Below are 20,107 nucleotides of genomic sequence, written 5' to 3'. Positions count from 1 at the left end.
ACCCGTTCACGCTGGTAGCCGCCGCTTGTTCTTGCTTGCTGCTGCGAACGATTGAGCCACGCCTGTCCATACGATGGATTTCAACGGATTGGGTTGTAATCTTCAATTAAGATTGATCAGCCAAAGACGCAATAGGCATTGGGCAAAAGCGAAGCCGTGAAACGCCATGCCTTTGAGTTGCGATCGCGCGTTAAGCCTTGGACCCTCGTTGGCTTGGCGTGCCAACTCGCCGACGGAAAGATAGAGTACATTCTGGTGACTGCAGCTCCAACAGCTTGCCTGAGCAGGACTATTGCCTCTTGCTGCGTCCACGTCACGCTATGTTATTGACTGGTTGGAAACGCTCAACCCCATCCCATTCACGATTTGTGACTTATGGATGACGCTGCATCGGTAGAGAGGTTCTGGCGAGCCGAGGCTACCAGCGCTTGGTCTTCGCTTGATGGTCCGAAGTTAATAGGAATATGCGCACTATACTCCCCGCGTCGTCAGGGCCTAATTAGCTTGTACTTAAGCGATACGGTGAATACTTCGATGTTGGCAGCCAAGCAAAGCGAGGTGACACATATAGAATAATTTTGATGTGAGCCACACGTCCTGTGAGTAGCAGCCATCCCTCGCCTTGGTTTACGATTACTCGGGCAATCGTGGATCTGAAGCTGCTCAAAAAGTCTTGCATCACCTGTCTATCGCATGGTAAAAGCTCTCGTCCCGCCTCTGCAGACGTTCGATGCGATGTCTGGCTCCAAATGATCAATGCGGGCAGCCCCGGGTTTCCGCACCATGCCGTCAGTTCAGGGCGTTGTACAGTCACGTGGCTGTAGATTGCCAGCCAACTAACTGTTCGATGAAGGTGTAGCACGCACCTTTTCGAGTAACGGCAAGCTCATTCATACAAAGTGTAAGCCACTCGAGCCACTGCATATATCTCAGTAGCTGCGTACTACTGGTGCACAAGTCGTTGAACACCACAGTTATAGAGTCGTGGTGTCAGATTGGCTAGGGCCTGAGGCGGTCCGATCGTCCGCAATCGTGAAGGATCTAGTACACTTTGATGAGTTGTGATTGAAAGTCAACGTAAAACAAAGGTTAGTAAATACGCAGAAAAAAAATTGATCGATAGCTCATCTCGAATGATGCTTCGCTTGCAAAGCCCAATTGATGGGATCTGTTAGAGACATTCGTGATTGGTGGTGTCAAGTGAGAAAGCGGCTTGCCCTTCAGGGTGCTTCTCCCTATGCAGCTATCCATCACGGGTCACTCAGAGGCAAGGGGCAGGCATGTAATGGTGAGGCCTTTCTATGCCCATGCTCGCGTGAGACACACTGGCCATTGTCGCCGAGAGGCCAACACAACGAGGTCGTCACGGTACGCAACGTTGACTCTAAGACTGTTGATGCGTACGTTGGAAGTGCCGACTCATATCGAGCACAACATACAGTAGCTGGCTGACAACGCGCTAGCTAAGTGCGGAGATACAATCATCATTCGTGATTGCTAGCGCTTCTCGTTGCTGTTCTTGGCTGTTTCCCTAGCCGAGAGTAGTGTTCTACTTGCGGCAGGGCAATTGTGACCCTGCAGCGATGGTCTCTTTATTTGCTATGCTGATCCCTGCGTCGGCGCACCCGAGGGTCCTTCTGACTGATTCTGTTGGCAGTGCGATGAATCAAGTCTGCTCATGCCTGCCTTACAGCATGACCGTTCATTACTGCACATGAACCAAGTTGGCCGGCATTACTATGCAATAATGAGTAAGAGAAATGAGTTCGCTGCGCCGAGGTTCGGAGTTAATGTCGCGTTGGCCGAAAGGTGCTAATAAAGCGGGATACCAGCACAAATACAGTCATACCGGGGTCACCATATTGTTTAGTACAGCCAACTTCTGACACACAAGGCTTGGAGTTTGCCAGGCTAGTCGGGTTCAAGTTCAAAGTTGGACCCCCGCTCCGCTACCGCTCACCTGGTAGCGAGCCATCGAAAGGTTAAGTTAGAGACTAGGCGATGCATCGGCACGCAGGCCAGCATTCCGAAACAAACTTACAGAACTAGGCTGGCTGCTAAGGGTCTCACGCGTCCAATTGCAGAAACCGCATGCTCCGACTCGTGACTGCATGCGTATTTGCAGCTCGTCAGCGTGTTCGCATTCATAATTGGGTTTCTCTCTTCAAGCTGGGTTGGTCCCTTGCGAGCCTCGAATGGACCGAGCATAAGCGTGACGATTTATTTGGGGAGAGATCCACATCAACGCATGCTGATAATGACAAGGACTCATTTGATTCATGCAACCGTCGTGACATCAACCGGATTCAGTCGGGGACGTTGGTCGGTGCTCTTTCGCAACCTTGATGGCTCCGAGGATGCGGTCTAGGCTCACTTTTGCCGTCCAAGCTGAAACCCAAATCGGGCCTCTTCCGTATCTGAGCAAAAGCGCAGCACGCTCATCGTTGCGAGCACGTATGTTTATTGCATGGCGGGACTTGATTGCCCATGCGCATTAATACGAATCACAAATCACCAAGCAAGGAATGTGATTGGACAGAGAAGCCGTGCCAATTTTGTCGGAGTCGGGCGAAGGGTATTCACGATTTGTGCTCAGCCGGTGGGGAAGAGCGAGCAGGGATAGTTCGTTCGATCCTTTGACGAAATCACAAATCACGAATCCAGCTTTCGAATTCACATGGAATGATTCAAAACATACAGCTTGTCGGTTCATGTTGCTCATATTCTGTTGCTCGCTTTCTTGGTGGTTCCCAGTCGTGAGTGTGGTTCAGGTGCGTGTTTCGGACAAGACAGGTCGCTGGTTTGCCGACGCCCTTATGACTTAGACCAGAGTCTTTGGATGTCAAAAGCTTGTTTGTATTCTGCCAAGCTCCCGAAGCGGAGTTTGGAATTCGGTGGTCAGAGCGACCCTAGTTCCTGAATACTCTTAATATCTTCTTCGTGCTGATTGGCCTAAAGCACTGCACACTTTTCTGCAACGACAAGTGAGAACCGACAACTGGCAACACCCAGCAAGCAGGATTCTACTGGACGACATGAGCTGAGCGTGTAAAAGGTGCGTGACCGTGGCCGAGCAGTAGAGGAAATGTCGGCATTGCCGTGCCTGAATGACCACGAGTCCAAGCGTCGTGTCTCAACAGGCCGAACTCGACAGCACGCGGCCTTCGCTGTGTGGAATCTGGCAGAGAAAGAAGGAGAATCACGAATGAAACCCAATCCTGCAAAGCTCGCCCAGCAACACTTGGGCCACGATATGCGCACCTCTGCCTTGCGGTCGAGCCTTGCCGCGGCAACAGCTTTTGAATCAAGAATGGCAATTGTTGCGTCGCGCTTCACCGCCACCGGCAAGTCCTTTCCGTCCGTCCCTCTTAACGTCAGCTCAGGTGCAAAGCAACATCTGCGGTCCAAGCTTGGGCTAACCACTCAAAATAGAGGCGAGTATCAGCCAAGCCTAGTTCAATCCTCGAACCCGGCATTGCCAGCGAGCGTCTCTTTGGAGATGGCTTGGCATCATTCAAACTGCCGCTGCCAGATTCATGTTTCGCTTCCAACTCGACGCTGTGCGTGGAATCTGAGATCCAACTCGGCGATCTAGCTGTTCCCGAAGTAGGCGAATCACGAAAGCGATGGTTAATTTATCTAAACAGTCACGAGTCGTGGACGAAAGGGTTCGGCGTCACGCGCAAAATGCGCGCGCCTGGCCAGCGCATCCACGTCGTTTCAGGATTCAAGTTTGCAATTCACCTTACGATCGCAACCATGCGGATCTACACCGCAGTACAGCCGCTGATCGAGTTCGTGATTCGTTCATGGTCGGAACGCTTGTTCGTACTTGGCAAGCCAAGAGAGTGAGCATGGGCTTGGCATTTTGGTATGAACACCAACACCAATGCGCAGACAATGATTGGGTAGAAAAGTGTACGTGACGCTTGGCAGCGTCGCGAGCAACACTCACGACTGGCGATGATTCACGATTCTTGCACGAATTTCATGCGAAATGGAAATCACGAATGGATCATCTGTCGAACCATGGGCAAGCCATGAGCCTTGGGTGTTGAAGTTACTGTACATGTGAGTGTGGCCAAATCTTTCCTTCCACCTCAGGTGGTGAGGTGCGCTCAATTTGGTTTGGTCGCTCGGTCTGTGCTTGCAGCGAGTGAATCCGGCTAAAACGCCGAACTCCATCGTGCACAACGAGATTCGACCCAGCAAGTCGGTTTCTTTCGATGGTCCTACAGTGTTCCTGGTTCTGAGTCGTGGTTTTACGTACATTCAAAACAGCCATTCACGATTCATGATTTGTGTTGACCAACCACATGCGACTTTACTCGGCTGGGTTTGCAGGCTTTCGCGAGGAGATACAACTTGCCGCAATTTTCGCAGCTCTCTAGTCTGCGAGCGACCACGCATGGACCGTGTCACACGAGTCTGAGTTACGTTGATGGGGTTAGGGTGCCGCCTTGATGATGTTGCAGCGTGCCTGCTAGCCGAGGTGTCCAACTCACTCTCCTACAATACGGCCCCTGCGCGATGAAACCGGCGTCATGCTCGAGCGATGCCTCGGTCCAATTACATCCGTGATTGCGGATGCCTGCCCTCGCGGCGAGTGGAGATGCATACCGATGTCTCGGAAAGTTTTCCTCAATCGTTTGCCACGCGAGCGTATCCGTATAATCAAGTCGAGCAACACTCGCGACTCACACTCGTGACTGCTCTTCCCTCGTTACTTAGCCGAGGTTTCGTAGATTTCATCACTTTACAGCTGTTTTTGTTTGTCGCGGTTTGCCTGAGCAGCTTTCGACGGGCTGGATGAGATCGATCGGCAAAGGGAAGCCGCGCGTTTGCAGATTGGTGACACAAGTTTGAGGGTTGGGATGACAGATCAGACTATTGTGACGCTGTGGAGCAATCTTAGAGTTGCACGCCCTCACAGTTCTCGAGTTGCGTCGCAAGTCGGTGACGCGAGCTGCTGATTTGCACTCGCACAGTCCCTGTGAGCTTATCGAGTGCATTGCGCTGCGCAAAAGGCTGACGTAAGCTCGTCGGCAACCCACCGATCGCAGCCTTACACCACCTCTCGATGCTGTTGTCGGGTCTACAGTCATGCGACGATTTGTATCGGTCACCCTGTGCGTTGCATCCGAGCACTCGGCGTTTTGCACATCCAGAATTACGATGCTATTCCAAGTTGTGCGTGAGCCGCCAAATCCCCTCGTACCGTCATACTCGACCTCCAATCTATTCGCCTGTGCTAACACCACCTCTCTCGCTTCGACCCCTCGTCAAACTCCATGTAAATCGCCAGCCACTCGCTTGTCACAAAAGCACCTTTTGCCTGACGTCAAAACCTCGCGCCGCCTCACGTCACTGACGCAGATAGAAGCCGCTGCACCACATGGTCACCCATATCTCGATTCAAGACCAATACGTACACAGCTAAGCGAGCGCCGCGCCCATTGATTGCCGTCCAGACTGCCAGGATTGCGGTTGGCGGTCCGTCACTCTTTCGTTCCGCTGAAAGGTCAGAATGACATGGCCTACACGTCACTACAACGTGCATAGGGGATGACGAACGGAACTGAAAACAGCCTTGCCGTATTATTCCATGGCCCATCTGTCTGAGCGACACACACAAGATGCTTAACGGCATGAATTATAATGCAACTTCTTTCACTCCTCAGCATCAAAGGATCCGAATTAGTTTAGTGGCTATGACGGCGCCTTGTCATTCAATTGACTTTCTCCGCGCAGAAATCGGCGCAGACCCGGGTTCAATTCCCGGATTCGGAGAAATTACCCAACCTTTTTCCTTTTTTTCCACAGTCATCTACATGCTGCCTGTTGCCACTCATTTTTGGTTAAGTTAAATCGTCCATTTTATCTGTGCTTCTCCCATGTTCGCAGAGTCACAAGTGACACCTTGTGTGCGGTGCGCCCAAGATCTCTTTCAAGTCAGATGATGAAAGTTATGCATAGTTGGACTCAATCCAGTCGGTGAATGGAACGGTAGAGGAGAGCAAATCCTGAGTTACGGTGTATTGAAGTGGTCTTAGCACAAGATACATGTACGATTGCTAGGACTGAGATGCAGCTTTCAGTGTTCAGGCTGGACTGTCGTCGGCGTCGTGATCTGGTTACCTTTCAGATCGGCTTGGCTGTTGACGAGGCATTCGGAGCTGTTGAAGAGACGCTCTCGGCCGAATCTGCCGGGACGGCCCGTCTTTAATCGTCGACGGCGTCAGCTGCGGCGATAGAAGAGTCGGAATCCGTGTCGCTCCCAGCTGTATCACCGGCATCGAAAGCAGCGGATCGGGAGCTAGACGAGACGCTGCTGGCACCAGAACCATCCGACGCTGCTGCCTCGACCGCGACTGTGCGCCTGTTGGTCGTAGTGGATAGGGTATCCTTGGTTGCTGCTGGTGCAGGTGTGTCTGGTGACTCTTTTACCGCCGTCGCTGCTCCACCTGAGCCGCCGCCACCACCAGCAGCAACTGGCGTAGTGGAACCAGTCTTTACCTCGCCCTCGATCGGCTTGCTCCCAGTCGCCGTGGCTGAAGCCGGCAAATTCGTCGTATTCCCGCGATGCCTGCCACTAGCACTCACCGAGTGTCGATCGCGCATCACACTCTCCTTTGTATCGCTCCACTCCATCTCGTCGCTCGTATCCTCCCCCAGCGGATGGTGCGCTTCGTCCCACCCGTCAATCTCATTATCGTTGATGCGGATGCAGTACGGTTCATCTTCCAGCTCCTTCCGATGCTCGGCCAACCAATCCGGATCAAACAACTGCTTGGGCAACAGTTTGCCGTACAGCTTGATGGGAATGGGCAGGTCGACGAGATCGTCGCGACGCCAACGCGCCATCTGCTTACTCTTGCTCACAATGTCAGCCTTGTGGTAGGCACGAGTGAGATGCTTGTTCCTCCACTTTGGGGTGACCGCTTCCCATCCCTTAGCGATGCGTAGCTTGCGCAGACGTTGCCGCTTCCATTCCGATCTGGTCAGGCCGTGCAAATCTTCGTCGCTGGCAGCATCGTCCGAGTAAGCACCCGGTATCAGCAGCTGCTTCGGGATGGCGTGACGCAACCGACCCGCGCCGATCTCGCGATTTCGGCATTTAGTTTTGGCTCGCTCGGCGCCTCGATACTTCTCATGCTTCTCCTTGTCCTCCTTCTCAGCTTGCAGGCCCGTTCGCAGAGACATGCGGAATCCAGACCTCGCCGAATCCATCAAGTCCTTGGCCACATCTTCCAAATGATCGCGATCAATCGTCCCAGGTACGATCGAATAAGCCTCGGGTTTAGCCTCCACCTTCCTCGATGCTTCCGCTACGATGGCTTCAATGAGCGACTGGTTGGTGCGGTAATAGTCGCGACTGGTGAAATCGACGTGAAAGATGTGTGTCGTGATCGGAGGTTGCGCGACGGCACCGGCGGGCAACGAGGCCAAGATTCGCTTTTCTTCTTCGGTCAGGCGTGGATTCGGAACCCATTCGGCTACCTTATATGTATTGCGAAGTTTGCGGAACTCGTCGGTGCCCAACCAGCGATACAGATGCTCTCTCAGGTCGCGCAAGAGCTTGCGATTTCGATAGCGCTTGTCGCCCTCTTGTCGGAGACCGACCCCAAGGGTAGGAATACGCCTTGAGGTGTCCGAACGCTCGGCCACGTTCGGGTTGTTTGGGTTACGATTCAGATGGGCAGGGAATGTCGGAGTCTTGGAGGGAGTAATGTGGACTGGAGCAGATTGGCTCGGACGCGAAGTGCTGGGGTCCTGTGCATCGGAAGTCTGCTTGGAACTGTTCGCTTCGCCGGTGACGAGAGGCGAAGTGTCAACGGCTCTCGACCGGCCATGCTTTCTCTTCTTGCGTGCTGGCTCCGAGATGAGGCCGTTCTGATCCGGCTTGGGGTTCTCGTCGCGAATTCCAGGAGAATCATGAGCTTGACGAGAAGGTTTAATCGAAGCTTCCCGCGTGCGACCGCTATCGACGGAAGCATCGAGCATTTGCTGTGCTACAGAATTGAGGCCTAAAGCTTCGAGCATCGTGGGCGTGATCCCGAGCGAGGTCAGGGCAGTGAGGGCAGCAGCGTTGGTCAGCGGAGCGCCATTGGCGAGCTGTGGTGCAGATGATGGATTGTTGAGTTGAACGCGGTCCATATCAGACATGCCTGTACGAGTTTGCTGACCATGCTGCAGAAGGTGTTGTTGGTGCGGCAACCCCTGGTTCAACAATGCATCTAAGCCTTGCATGGAATTGGGAAAAGGTCCATTGGCGTTTCCATTATTGAGCGACTGGAAAAGTGACAACGCGCCGTTACGGCTAGATGGATCTGTGCTTTGCGAGAGGTATTGCGCCAGAAGGGCGGGCAAAAATGGTGATGTGTTTGCGCCTGCACCCTGTTGTCCATTGGCTCTTCCGCCAATGTCGTTGGAAAATGTGCCGTTCAAGTTGAAGATACCGTTGCTTGCCGATTGTTGTTGGAAGCCAATGCCGAGATCAAAGGGCAAACCTGACATGTTCTGCTGCTGTTGCTGGGCTTGCTGTTGTGGCTGCTGCGCGTTAGAGTCAGGCATACCAAAAGGATGCACCCCTCCAAACAGATCGTGCCCTAAATTAGAGCCTTGGCCGAGCAGACTAGCACCTGTAGCGTTGAGCAGACCCGCCAAGTTGTTGTAAGCTGGTGAGCTGGACAATGCACGAAGCTTGTTACACCCCTCATTGAGCTCGGAAGCGAGATTTTGAGATGCACGCTCGAGAAGGGAGATGATGTTGCGGATATCGCTTTGATCTGCTGGTGTGGCTTGTTTGACAACGCATAACGATTGCGAAAAGCTCGAGACCGCAGATCGAGCGTCATTCAAAATCGAAGCATGTTCTTGCACAAGAGAAGGCTGTGAACCAGCGAGGGTGGCTGGAATGGAACCGAGCAGGTGAGCAAGGCTCGGCGGTTGTTGCGGCTGTGCTGATGATGGGTGCTGCTGCTGCGCGTTGAGATGAATGTTGGCTTGCTGACCTGATGGAAGCTGATGTTGATGCCGCTGTTGCTTTTCATGTTTTTGTTGCTGCTCTCTATGATGGGAGGACCGAGGTTGCTGCTGTGCAGGCTGATGCGATTTCTGCTGGTGCGACGGTTGACTCACGGGCAATGGTGTTTGTTGCGATGACGAGCTACGAGCCTGCTGCTGTGCAATGAGACTTTGAGCAGTGGGCTGCAGCTGTTTTTGCACGTGGGGCAGTAGCGAAGCGGACGTGCCGGACGGAGAGGAAGCGAGTGAAGCAAAAGACGGAAGCAGGTGCTGCTGGTTCGACTGTAACAGATCGGGAGGCAGCAGACTAAGCGAAGGAGCAAGCGCGTCCGTTGGCATGCGGGATTGAGAAAGACCATCGGAGCAGAGCGATGCTGTTTGGTGCGGAGCCGAAACATGTACGTTGTCAGCCTGGCCCAAATGCATGGGGACGTGCAGTCTTGACTGCTGCATGTTGACAAACTAAGTGTCCGCAACGGCATGAGATGTTCTCGGATTGCAGGAGAAATGGATGTGGTTGGTGGATCCTCTGTACCGCTTGTTTGTCCTTAGAGTCTTATTGTCGTTGGGATCAGAGGCCGTCAGGAGGATCGGTGTGGTTGGCCAGCGTTTGATGAGCCCACCCAAGAAGGTCGACAAATTTGGTAGATGCAGAGGGTGGCGGTGCTGCTGCAGGTGTAGCTGACAGCGAGCGTCGCAACCCCGGCTGACGCACGGTAGCTGGTAGGAGGGCTACAGCCTGCAGACTTAGGGTTACATACGAAGGTGTCAAAGAAAGAGAGACAAATAGATAACGACCTTGGCTCATTCCTTTTGTTGCTTTCTGTTGGACAATTTCGGATTGCGGGTCACAGAGTCACGAGTCGTGAGTCGTAAGTGCGAGAAAGCAGAATCGTGAATGCGTTTCGTGATTCACGATTTAGCCTCGTGTGTCGCCAGTCGTGAGTCTGTCACGGTATGCGGTTGTGAGTCTCGTGTCTCTGCCTCGGCAAATCTATTCACGATTTTGAATTGCGCCTGGAGTCACAAGTCACTGACCGGCTCGTGCTGCCTCAGAATAGCACGTTGGTTGGTTGCACGATGCAACCTCGCAACTACACTCACTCACTTTAGCACGGTCCAGAGCATGCGATCGTCCATCGGATTATCATCGAGGCTACGTTGCTCAGAAACATCAATCGCATCTTGTCTCGAGATTGACACCAATTTCGGACACATACCGCAACAACATGGACGCAAACTCTAAATGCCGTGTTGTCGTCTGCGATGATGCCCAGCCTCGTCTTGATCGGTCTTGGGCCAATCGTGAATGAAATGTTGACTGCATTCGTCAACTTGTCCCCGGTTCGCGACGGTACACATGCCATCCTTTGGTTTCCTTGGTCAAAGTCGATACCTAGGACAAAATCTCCCACGACCCTTCACTAATTCCTTCGACCCTTTGACGAAAGTCCCACAAGCGGTCCTTGAGTTTAGCCCAGATGGACTGATTGCCCCGTGTGATAGTGAGACGAAAATTGCGGCTCAGCTCTGCTTGCCGCTGATCATGCTCTACAGAGTCTATGCTCGCTTGAGGTGCAGATGCATTCGAGTCGGCCTGCGTCGTGCCCGGGGGACAGCTGTGACCCTTGGCAGGCTTTCGACTCGGCCCATCAAGACATCTTTTGAACAGTAGTTGCTCTGTCTGTGGTGCAGCAGCGAGTGGCTTGCCCTGCAACTCATCCACTAAGACTCTGCGCAACAGGTCATCGTTCAATATGCTCGACAACGCATCGCACAGGTTGAGCGTCGGCATGAATGCGCTGCTGGTTATTGTATCGTAAATCGTGGAAGCTGCCGGATCAAAGTCAGGTTGAGGTGATCCTTGGTTGGCAGCTGCATCACGTTGCCGCTTCGACGGAGGAAATGGCGGCGTCATCATGCAGAGTGACGCAAAAGTGGTGGAGATCCTAAGCCGGCGTATTGGAGAATCTCGCAAACTCGCGATCAAGCGCAAGATCGTGGGCGTGTGTCCCGGCGTGGAAATGTGGACATCGAGCTCCTGCACACGATGCCAGATGAGCATCCGCGGAAAAACCTTGGGATCTTCGTGCTCGAGCAAAGGCAAGCTCATCATGATGCTCAGGTGTGTTGGTTGACAGCCCTGCTGGCGTCGTGTGATGCGTCTCGTCGGTGTGAGGTGAGCCTTGTGTCGGATGGTTGCAGCACGAGTGCCTTGCAGTCGAATCTCTGCTTTGAGCCAGCCCGGCATGTCGTCAAGTTCTTCCTTGCTGAACAAATCATCGGCATGTTTTGCTTCAGGCGGCACGATTTCATCTTCAGTACGTGCGTCGTGGTGGCCATTGATTGTATCTGTATCTGCTACCGCGTCACCATCGCCATGTCGCATCTCGCCCCAAACCTGTACGGGCTGAGAGGTTCCAAATCGATAGCCTTCCCTCACTTGACCTGGATCTCGAAGCAAAGCCATCGACTCTGACCGCCAAAGCGAAAGATGGGTCAGCGTTGGGCCGCAGTAATGAAGCAGTCGCAACAGTTCGTGGTCCCAGCCGGCTGAGAACGAGGTTAGTGCCGAAACGTCGTCCAAGGAGCAGAAGAGTGCTCTTGTGAATCCGGCAAATTGATACGCTGGTTGAGATTTGACTGATCTCGCGTACCATTTACGAAAGTCGCGGACGTGGCGAGGCAGGATGACGACCGAGTACAAGGCTTCGAGTGCCCAATAGCGCATCAGTCGGCTGACACAGCTGAGTCGTATCAGGGTGACATGTGCTACAGGGTCGCCGATCAAAGCGCCGGGTTGCAGGTGGCGCACCACTCGTTCGAGCACTTCGGGTGGTAGGCTTGGTCGCGGCAACAGCCGAGACAGGTGTAAACGGTCGGCATCGCCGAGCTGTGCCAGCAGCTGTCCAGCTGGCTCGTGAATACTGAGCCTCGATAGCTGTTCCTCCAAGCTCCTGCCACTGGTGTCAGTCTCGGCTGTGGGGGGCATGGTTGTGATCCTGAGCCCCCGACTCGTCTAGTTGCAAGACGCTTCCGAGTTCAGGACCCGTGTCGAGCTTCTAGTCATGGCCAAAATTGTCGCATGACTGGAAAGTTTGTTGAAAAGTGACCGTGTTCGAGGGCGTTGCCGATATGGTAGAGAGACAAGTTCCAAACGTGAAACGACGATCAGCAAATTCATCTCAAAGTTCAGAAAACCGACTCACCTCCACAAACACCTCTACGTGCCTCCCGTGACCTACATAAGCTCGCAAGTTTCACGTTTGCACAACGTCACATCGCATGACGCGGTCATATCAGCGGGATCATCTTCGCCGACACTATCTGCTCATAAGGTGATAGTATACAGTCGCTCAGTGCGTATGAGGCGCAACGCACCTTCGCAAACCAATGCAGAAACTGGCAAGTTGCGGTCATGTCAGGAGCATGCTGTCATTTTGGGGGGATGTAGTGGGGAGAGAGTGAGAGTGTGTCGTGTATGAGGCGATGAAAACGTGACGACAGAACACGTTTTACGAGAGCGCTCGCCCGTCGCAAACAGATGCGTTTTGCGAATGTGATATGAAATACAAGATGCGGGTTAAAAAGCAAGGGAGAGCGAGACGCTTAGACGACGGTACCGGCGTTCGAGGCGATACGTGGCCAGATGTCGGCGCACTCCTTAGCAACGGGACCAGTGATAGCGGAACCCTTCATCTCACCCTTGGGGTTGACAATGACACCGGCGTTGTCCTCGAAGTAGAGGAAGACACCGTCACGACGCCTCCAGGGCTTGCGCTGGCGAACGACGACAGCGGGCATGACTGCAGTATGAGAAAGAATAGGATTGGCGAAAGTAGACGAGTCAGTCAATGTTCGAAAGGAAGCGTGCGATGCAAAGTCGCAAATGTGCAACAAAAATCAGACTGCATCCTACAGCCCTTGCTGCCTCGTCAAATCTATTATGGTTGATATCTGCTACCGAGTCCATGCTCTACTTGGTGCCAATCTTGAACTTCTGATGACAGTTCCAGTGCTCGTGAGAAGACAATCAGATATCTGAGCTGCCTATGCTCTGCGTTCAATGTGCCATTCCGAGCCACTGTTTTCTTATCCGTGTTGCGATACTCGAATTACTTCCGCCTATTTTCTACGGATGCACGCTTTGTGATCTAGAGAGCTGTGTTGTTGGTCCTCTTCCCCATGCCTCTTTCCGCGTTTGTGAGTGTAGACCTGCAGCTATACTCGGTCTGTGCTCCTCTCCTCTCCCGTGTAGCACACGCTTCCTAAAGCGTCGCGAGGTGATCCAATTTGTTGCTTCTGCTGGTAGTGATGAACGCTGATAATGACGACAAGGGCTGTTTGTGCAGTGAATTGTGATTGTGGATGTTTTGGAAACTTACCCTTCTTTCGGAGCTCGGGCTTACCCTTCTTGACGGAAGCGACAACCATGTCACCGGCGGCGGCGGCAGGGAGACGGTTAAGACGAGCACCAATGCCATGGACGGCAATGACGAAAAGGTTCTTGGCACCCGAGTTGTCGGCGCAGTTCATGACGGCACCGACTGGCAGAGCCAGAGTCATTCGGAACTTGGTACCAACAGCGGCCTTGGACATCTTGATTCACTGCAAAAGTTGAACGTAGAAGAGTCGAATCGTGTGAGAGTGTTTAGCAAACTGTTCGAGCGTAGAGGAGGTGAAATGGAAAGATGGCAGGGTGTTGGAGACGCAGCTGAACGGAGTCGAGATTGAGTGAAAGCGGCGGAATAGTGGCGGTAAGGGAAAACCAAGTTGGGCAGGCTTCCGGGCACGCGGTCAGAGAAAAGTCGTGGTAGCTGGTGTTGAACGATCTCGGTTCGTCTATCAGACCGAAGCAGCAATGAATTGATTCAAGCTTCGGGCGAAGCTAGGATTGAGACGAAAACTGTAGACTGGTTTTGGACGAGCTTTTCGAAATGATACGTTGAATGAAATGACGAGTGCAAGGTGCTGGACGTGTCTGCAGGGTATGATGGAGCTAGTGCGTTTGCCGAATGATGGTGCAAGTCAAGGATGGACTCGTTGAATGGATTGTTCTGCAAATAGTTGGAAAGCTGATACTGATGATGTTGGCCACGATCGTTGCCTATGATAGGAGAAATAGCTATGCACCCAAATCTAGCTGCGTGACCCTGCCGTGTTTGTCGGCGATGCTTACCTTGATGGGGTTGGTGGATGGTGATGGTGAGGAACAGGTGTCGACGGAATCTCGAATCGTAGTCCACGCAAGGACAACAGTGGTGCACGCTCTCTCTGTCTGTCTGCTGATGCTGCTCGTTCTCAAACTTCTCTCAGCGGGCTGCGCGACGCCAAAACGGAAATGGCGCAAACCTTTCGGTCTGAGCGTGCTACAGCTCTGACATGTCGTTGGTCCTCTGTCTCTCTTTTCGCAATCAAGATTCGTTGTACGTACGCACTTTGTTATTTCATCGTGCGCTCTGGCAGCTAGAGAACGTCTGGTCGTTCACTGCGTCGTCGGAGCGACTAAGTTGCAGAAGTCGATTTGAGAAATTCAGTGAGAAGACTCAAAAGTCCAATTTCCAAATTCGGCCGGACTTTTTTGACATCACGTGCTCCACTTGTGAGTGCTGTAATTTCGGAGCGTGCAGGAATGTTTCACATGTTACTGCGAAAGCGGCCGAACAGCCTTTTATGCTTAAAAGTGAATTGTGAATACAGGCGCTTTGAGATTTGTGCCGACCTAACAAACGATTGGAACAACTCACGACTGTGTGGCGACGGCTACGAGCCACTGAGTGTGCACCATGCATCCAGCTCTGGCCTTTAACTTTACCTATAAGTTAATCGTGAACGCTGCTCGGCAGCTATTCCAGCGCCATTGTCAGTAATCTGAGATGTTATACGCGATGGCGCTCCGAAGAAAAAGGCTCTTGTGACTCAATGCGCTATTCCTCGAACTAATCGTGAATCGTGAAGAATCGTGAATCACGAATGATGCCAACACGGGCTATAAGCATGTCTGATGTGCTTGAGGCTGTCTGAGATTCGCAATCGGAAAAGCAAAGCATGAGATCACGAATGAACAGCCGAAGAAATCCGCGCCGCCAAATAACGTTAAGTTAATCGTGAATCACGAATCGTGAATCACACGAATCACAAATCACGAATCATGAATCACAAATGTGGAGAAGACAGGTTGTGTGCCTGGTAGTGAATGCTATCGATCTGCACGCTGGCTGTGGTCCCTGCATGAGAGCGTGGGCAGCTCTCGATACATTCACGGTTATGAAACGTGTGCAACACCTTTATCTCTTATCCTCAGCTCTGTTCATCACCTATCCAACTTCCCCCACGGCTCTTCCTCAACTTATATTTGCTTCGCAGCCATGCTCGAATCATTGCCGCTAGAACTGCAAGCCTATATACTCGTATTCCTACCTGCACAGACACTCATCCGCACGCTTTCACTCGCCAACCATCACTTCCACGATCTGGTCGAAGCACACATCCAACGCTATTGCCTACGCTATCTCGGTCTCGGCTCTCATTCAACCGACCCTGCCGAAGCAGCGGTACTCGAATTTGAAGCGCAGAGACCTATCGATACCGTCACGGCCAAACACACACTCCAATTTTCCCATTTTGCACCGGTCTCACCCTCATCATATCATGCCAAGCTTCCACCGCTTTCGTCAGCCGCTGTATTCGAGTTTGCAGGCGGATGCAGTAGCAGGGTCACTACCGATTCTGAGAAATTGCGTGGCGCAAGGGGGATGGGAAGGAGCAGAGGAAACAGCGTTTCCGTTGGTCCAGAGAGAGCAAGGATGGGAGGCGCGGGGACATACATAGCTACTCAGTTCCAACCGTTCTTTCCTGGTCTGCATGAGGATGATCAACGTCGTGTTGCGAGCCAGGCCATCGTCTCTAGCTCGCTCGATCTTGAAGAGCGTAGACTGGAAAGATCGACACTGTTGCGCAACACGTCGACGACCTCGCGTTCGACGAGTCGATCCAGTTCAACGGCTAGTACCTCGAGAGCCAGAGCCATCGCACAGCAGATCGCTAGTGCTCCTTTTCCCTTTCTCCAACAGAGTATCGAAGCTGCAAATCGACACAACATGTACCGCCCTCCTACAAACAGCTCGCGTTCTTCTCACACAACCGGTACGGCAATGCGTCCAGCACAGACCCTGGAGGAGCCGCTGGACGCATACGACTGGGCAGGGCCACCTGGCACACGCGCAGTTCCCTCGTCACTCAACTCGTCGCGCTTACCCCATCAAGCAGCGGACAAACCTGCATGCTATGCGTTTCAACTCGATCCTCTTGACTCGTTCGAAAGCCTAATCCTCACTCTAACTGCTCGTCGTAGCGTTCCTGATGCCCAAGCAACCATCTCTGCCATGCTGCGCGGTGAAGAACCAGCTGCCTCGGAGGGAGTACGTCTGCGTTACTCCAAAACCCTCGCAGAGGGGCTCGATCGAGTGTTTCGAGATTGGTTCAGATCGAACCCCTCCTCGGACGTCGAACCAGACCCTCGGTTGCTCGAATTCGATACTCCTTCATGTACCCTTTCGATTCAACCGCATGCTTCCGCTTTGGCTCATGTCACGCATCCAGCGCTCGCTTCAAGTTCCTCACACGACTACTTATCGCGCCCGCCGCTGTCTGTACAGTATGCCAATCTAGCGTCCAACGAGAGGGTCGAGTTGACCTTCCACTGTACACACATCACCATCAATGCTGCTCGGCTGCTGGCGACGCTCGAGAGATTGGAGCATGATGTACTCGCCAACCAGGCGAGAAGCAGGCTGGCCATCTCGAGACTCCCAAGAATCGTAGCAGGGAACCCTGTGCCCTTGAGGATTCCATCAGGAGCTGCGCTTGCCAATGTAGAATCTGGCTACTTTATGGCAGGTCATCCTCCTCGGTCTGCCGTCTAGATAGAGTACTCGCTCAGTGCGGCCTGTCTTGATCCTTGTTCACACTCTTCATATTTGTAGACGAAACTAGAATTTTGTAGAGAGAAACCGCCGGTCCATGTGTGCCAACCGACTTTGATCTATGCTCCCGTGAACGCGCGTAGCAAGTGGCAATCAAGTTTATTGCATCGCGCCATCTTCCGCCTCCTATGCAGTCGCTCCGTCAACCTCTAACTTGGCCAACTGCGCAGTCAACTCCTCCATCTGCTTCTTCAACACCAGATAGCTCGCCAACTGAGCCTCGACCTGCTTTTCCAACTGCGCCTTATCCTCCGCCTCACTAGCCTTCTTGACACCTTCCTTCAATTGCTTCAGCGTTTCGCCTTCCGCTGCTACTTTGCCTTCCAACTCGATTAGCTCCGGCGTCTTGTTCTTTACTTGCGGTTTGCTAGCTTCCAATTGCTTCTTGGCAGCTTTCGCCGCCTTCATCGCTTGTTTTTTGCTCAATTTCGGAGCTTCCTCTTGCTTTGTACCATCGGCACCACCGCCGAATTGGACGCGCCAGATGTCTTCCTGCTTCGGATCGATCTGTTTGAACAGGTGCGAGGCGACGCCAATCTTGTGTCCCGGTAACAGGTCGAGGTAGAACTTTCCGTCCTCGGGGACAGCGCGAGGTGGCGCATCGAGCTGCTTGAGGATCGCGTCCGACGTCTCGGGCATGAACGGGTGGATCAGCGCCGAGAGCAGCCAGATAAGATTGAGCGCTACGATCATCACCTCGTCGCAGCGAGCGCGAGATTCGGTGAAGAGCGTGTTGTCAAAGTGCGATTCGACCAGGAAAAGGTTGCCGCGCGCAGAGAGCGCCATCATATGCTGCAAACCCGATCGAATCTTGACCGCCTCCATGGACGAAATGTACTGACCCAGGATCAAGTTGACATCTCGAGCGAAGCGAGAAATGACGCTCGACGAGGCATCATCCGCTCCCTCAGCGGCCGCCGCCACCGGCCCATCCTTGTAGCTTCGCAACTTCGAGTCGGAAGGGATAGCGGGTATCACATAGTCGTACTTCTTCATGAAAGTCAACACACGATTGCAGAAGTTGCCCAGATTAGCCAACAGCTCCGAGTTATTGCGAGCGATGAAGTCGCGCCATGCAAACTGACTGTCGGCCGTCTCCGGGCGGTTGGCCAGCAAATAGTAGCGCCACACTGAGGCTGACAAACCAAGATCACGAGCCTTGTCACCAAAAACACCAATGTTCCTCGACTTGGAAAACTTGCCGCCTTCGTACTGCAGATACTCGGTGGTGTTGATATGGTGAAGCAGCGTGTAGGGATCCTTGCTTCCGATCAGACAGGACGGGAAAATCACGGTGTGGAAACGAACATTGTCTTTGCCCATGAACTGGTAAAGCTTGACATTGTCAGGATTCTTCCACCATTTCTCCCAGTCGTCCGTGTAGTTGGCGGTGATGCTTGGGTAGCCGATAGGAGCGTCGAACCACACGTAGAGCACCTTGTCCTCCATACCCTTGATGGGGACGGGAACACCCCATTTGAGATCACGCGTCAAACTGAAAGGCTTGAGACCCTCCTTGAACCAGCTCTCGGTGATGAGCTTACCGTTGGAGCTCCAACCTCCCTTCTGCGCCTGCTCCCTAGCCCACTTTTCGGTCAATGGTTGCAGCTCGTCGATCCGGATAAACATGTGCGAAGAGTCCTTCTGGACGGGAGGCGACGAACAGAGCTTGCAGCGGGGCTTAACAAGTTCGACAGCATCATACAACTGACCGCACTTGTCACACTGGTCTCCTCGCGCGTCGTCGTATCCACAACGCGGGCATTCTCCCTCTACGTATCGGTCGGCGAGGAAGCGGACGCACTTTTGGCAGAAGAGCTGGGTCATGGTGCGCTCCTCGAGGTAGCCGTTCTTGTACAATTTCAAGAAGACGTCCTGGGCAATTTCGGTCTGCTTGGGTGTGGTGGTGCGACCAAAATGATCAAAGCCAATCTGGAACCACTCGTAGACCTGAGCATGCTGTGCGTGGTACTTGTCGCAGAGCTCCTGAGGCGTGACACCATCTTCCAAGGCCTTTGTCTCGGTGGCAGTACCGTATTCGTCTGTGCCGCAGATGTAGAGCGTGTTACGATTCCTTGTTCTGGAGTAACGAGCGTAGACATCGGCACTCAGCGTGGAGCCGATGATGTTGCCGAGATGTGGGACATTGTTGACGTAAGGCAGCGCAGAAGTGACAAGGATGTTGGGCTCGCCATCCTTTGGTAGAACTTTTTCGTTCTTGCGAGCGGTTTCGGTAGTGACCTTCATGAGGACAGAAGCCGAGTCATTGTGGGCCCGTGTCTGGGACACTGGCAAAGCCACCGGGAAGGGGGACGCCATGATGTCGTACGCAAGCTCTTTAGCGCCCGAAGCAACGTCTGAAGGTGATGTAGAAAGTTCGAGCTTGGTATAGGTATAGCCTGTAAGGTCGAGTGAGACTCCGAGATCGAGTGGCGAGGTAGATGCTGATATGGTATGTGGGTAGAGCAAACGTTGTTGGAGCCACTTTTGTGAGCAATGAGGGTGCGTTGGGCGCAGTTGAACTTTCAAGGCTTTCGACTCGTGACTCTTGAACATGCAGCTCCAAAAAAAAAAGAGCAGAAAATGGCGCAGCACTCTATTTTGCCTCGGCTCTGTGTGACTCTGACGCACTGTGTCAGTGCGCAACACCCGTGATTCGCGAAGGACCGAGTCACCTTGATCAGACTGTGACTCGTGACTGTACAGCACAGTATTGTACGCATTTCAGGACTGGCACGCAACCCCTGCCGTTCATCAAATTCATAGTTGTATCTGCGCATCGAAGCTCAGCCACCGCCGTCACTATCGCAACAGATTCACAAACCATGCTGTGCCAACCATGCTGTGCGCTCGAACAGGCTCTCGCGTCACTTTTGTTTGTTGGGTCATCGTTGCTCAGGTCCAATGGGCCACCTGTTCAGGCCTCAGCGTCACAAATGACAGTTTCGGGATACCAGCCACTTCGACATTCTGAGACGTTGGCTGGCTCAAAGAACTCACACATAGCCAAGCAACAAAAGTGCTGCTGAAGACAAGCAGCGTCTATGCAAATGTGATGAGATTAGTGTCGTGCGGGAAAGCGAAGAATGCCAATC

The 20,107-nt window shown here is 53.0% G+C and overlaps 6 protein-coding genes and 1 non-coding gene across 7 annotated transcripts; 3 read left to right on the top strand and 4 right to left on the bottom strand.

The window, feature by feature from the left end:
* Nucleotides 1-3,085: 3,085 nt before the first annotated feature.
* On the top strand, nt 3,086-3,852 carry UMAG_03535 (uncharacterized protein; the record flags this gene model as incomplete). Its single annotated transcript, XM_011391670.1, has 2 exons — nt 3,086-3,373; nt 3,433-3,852. 2 exons carry the CDS (start codon nt 3,086-3,088, stop codon nt 3,850-3,852), a joined length of 708 nt encoding a protein of 235 aa, XP_011389972.1.
* A 1,839-nt stretch (nt 3,853-5,691) lies between these two features.
* On the top strand, nt 5,692-5,790 carry UMAG_16063. Its single transcript has 2 exons — nt 5,692-5,728; nt 5,756-5,790. It is a non-coding gene; the product is annotated as a tRNA-Asp (tRNA).
* A 432-nt stretch (nt 5,791-6,222) lies between these two features.
* On the bottom strand, nt 6,223-9,480 carry UMAG_03534 (uncharacterized protein; the record flags this gene model as incomplete). Its single annotated transcript, XM_011391669.1, has 1 exon — nt 6,223-9,480. One exon carries the CDS (start codon nt 9,478-9,480, stop codon nt 6,223-6,225), a length of 3,258 nt encoding a protein of 1,085 aa, XP_011389971.1.
* Nucleotides 9,481-10,423: 943 nt separating this feature from the next.
* On the bottom strand, nt 10,424-12,019 carry UMAG_11100 (uncharacterized protein; the record flags this gene model as incomplete). The annotated part of the gene is made up of 1 exon (XM_011391805.1): nt 10,424-12,019. One exon carries the CDS (start codon nt 12,017-12,019, stop codon nt 10,424-10,426), a length of 1,596 nt encoding a protein of 531 aa, XP_011390107.1.
* Nucleotides 12,020-12,636: 617 nt separating this feature from the next.
* On the bottom strand, nt 12,637-13,626 carry UMAG_03533 (60S ribosomal protein uL14; the record flags this gene model as incomplete). Its single annotated transcript, XM_011391668.1, has 2 exons — nt 12,637-12,833; nt 13,413-13,626. 2 exons carry the CDS (start codon nt 13,624-13,626, stop codon nt 12,637-12,639), a joined length of 411 nt encoding a protein of 136 aa, XP_011389970.1.
* A 1,769-nt stretch (nt 13,627-15,395) lies between these two features.
* Nucleotides 15,396-16,952, top strand: UMAG_03532 (uncharacterized protein; the record flags this gene model as incomplete). Its single annotated transcript, XM_011391667.1, has 1 exon — nt 15,396-16,952. One exon carries the CDS (start codon nt 15,396-15,398, stop codon nt 16,950-16,952), a length of 1,557 nt encoding a protein of 518 aa, XP_011389969.1.
* A 186-nt stretch (nt 16,953-17,138) lies between these two features.
* On the bottom strand, nt 17,139-19,331 carry UMAG_11099 (putative methionyl-tRNA synthetase; the record flags this gene model as incomplete). The annotated part of the gene is made up of 1 exon (XM_011391804.1): nt 17,139-19,331. The coding sequence occupies one exon, from the start codon at nt 19,329-19,331 to the stop codon at nt 17,139-17,141; it is 2,193 nt and encodes a 730-aa protein (XP_011390106.1).
* Between the last annotated feature and the right edge of the window lie 776 nt (nt 19,332-20,107).

Source organism: Mycosarcoma maydis, chromosome 9 (genome assembly GCF_000328475.2).
Source record: "Mycosarcoma maydis chromosome 9, whole genome shotgun sequence".
Lineage (NCBI taxonomy): Eukaryota > Fungi > Basidiomycota > Ustilaginomycetes > Ustilaginales > Mycosarcoma > Mycosarcoma maydis.
Note: the sequence above shows the minus strand (reverse complement) of the source record. Positions and strands in the feature narration are given on the sequence as shown.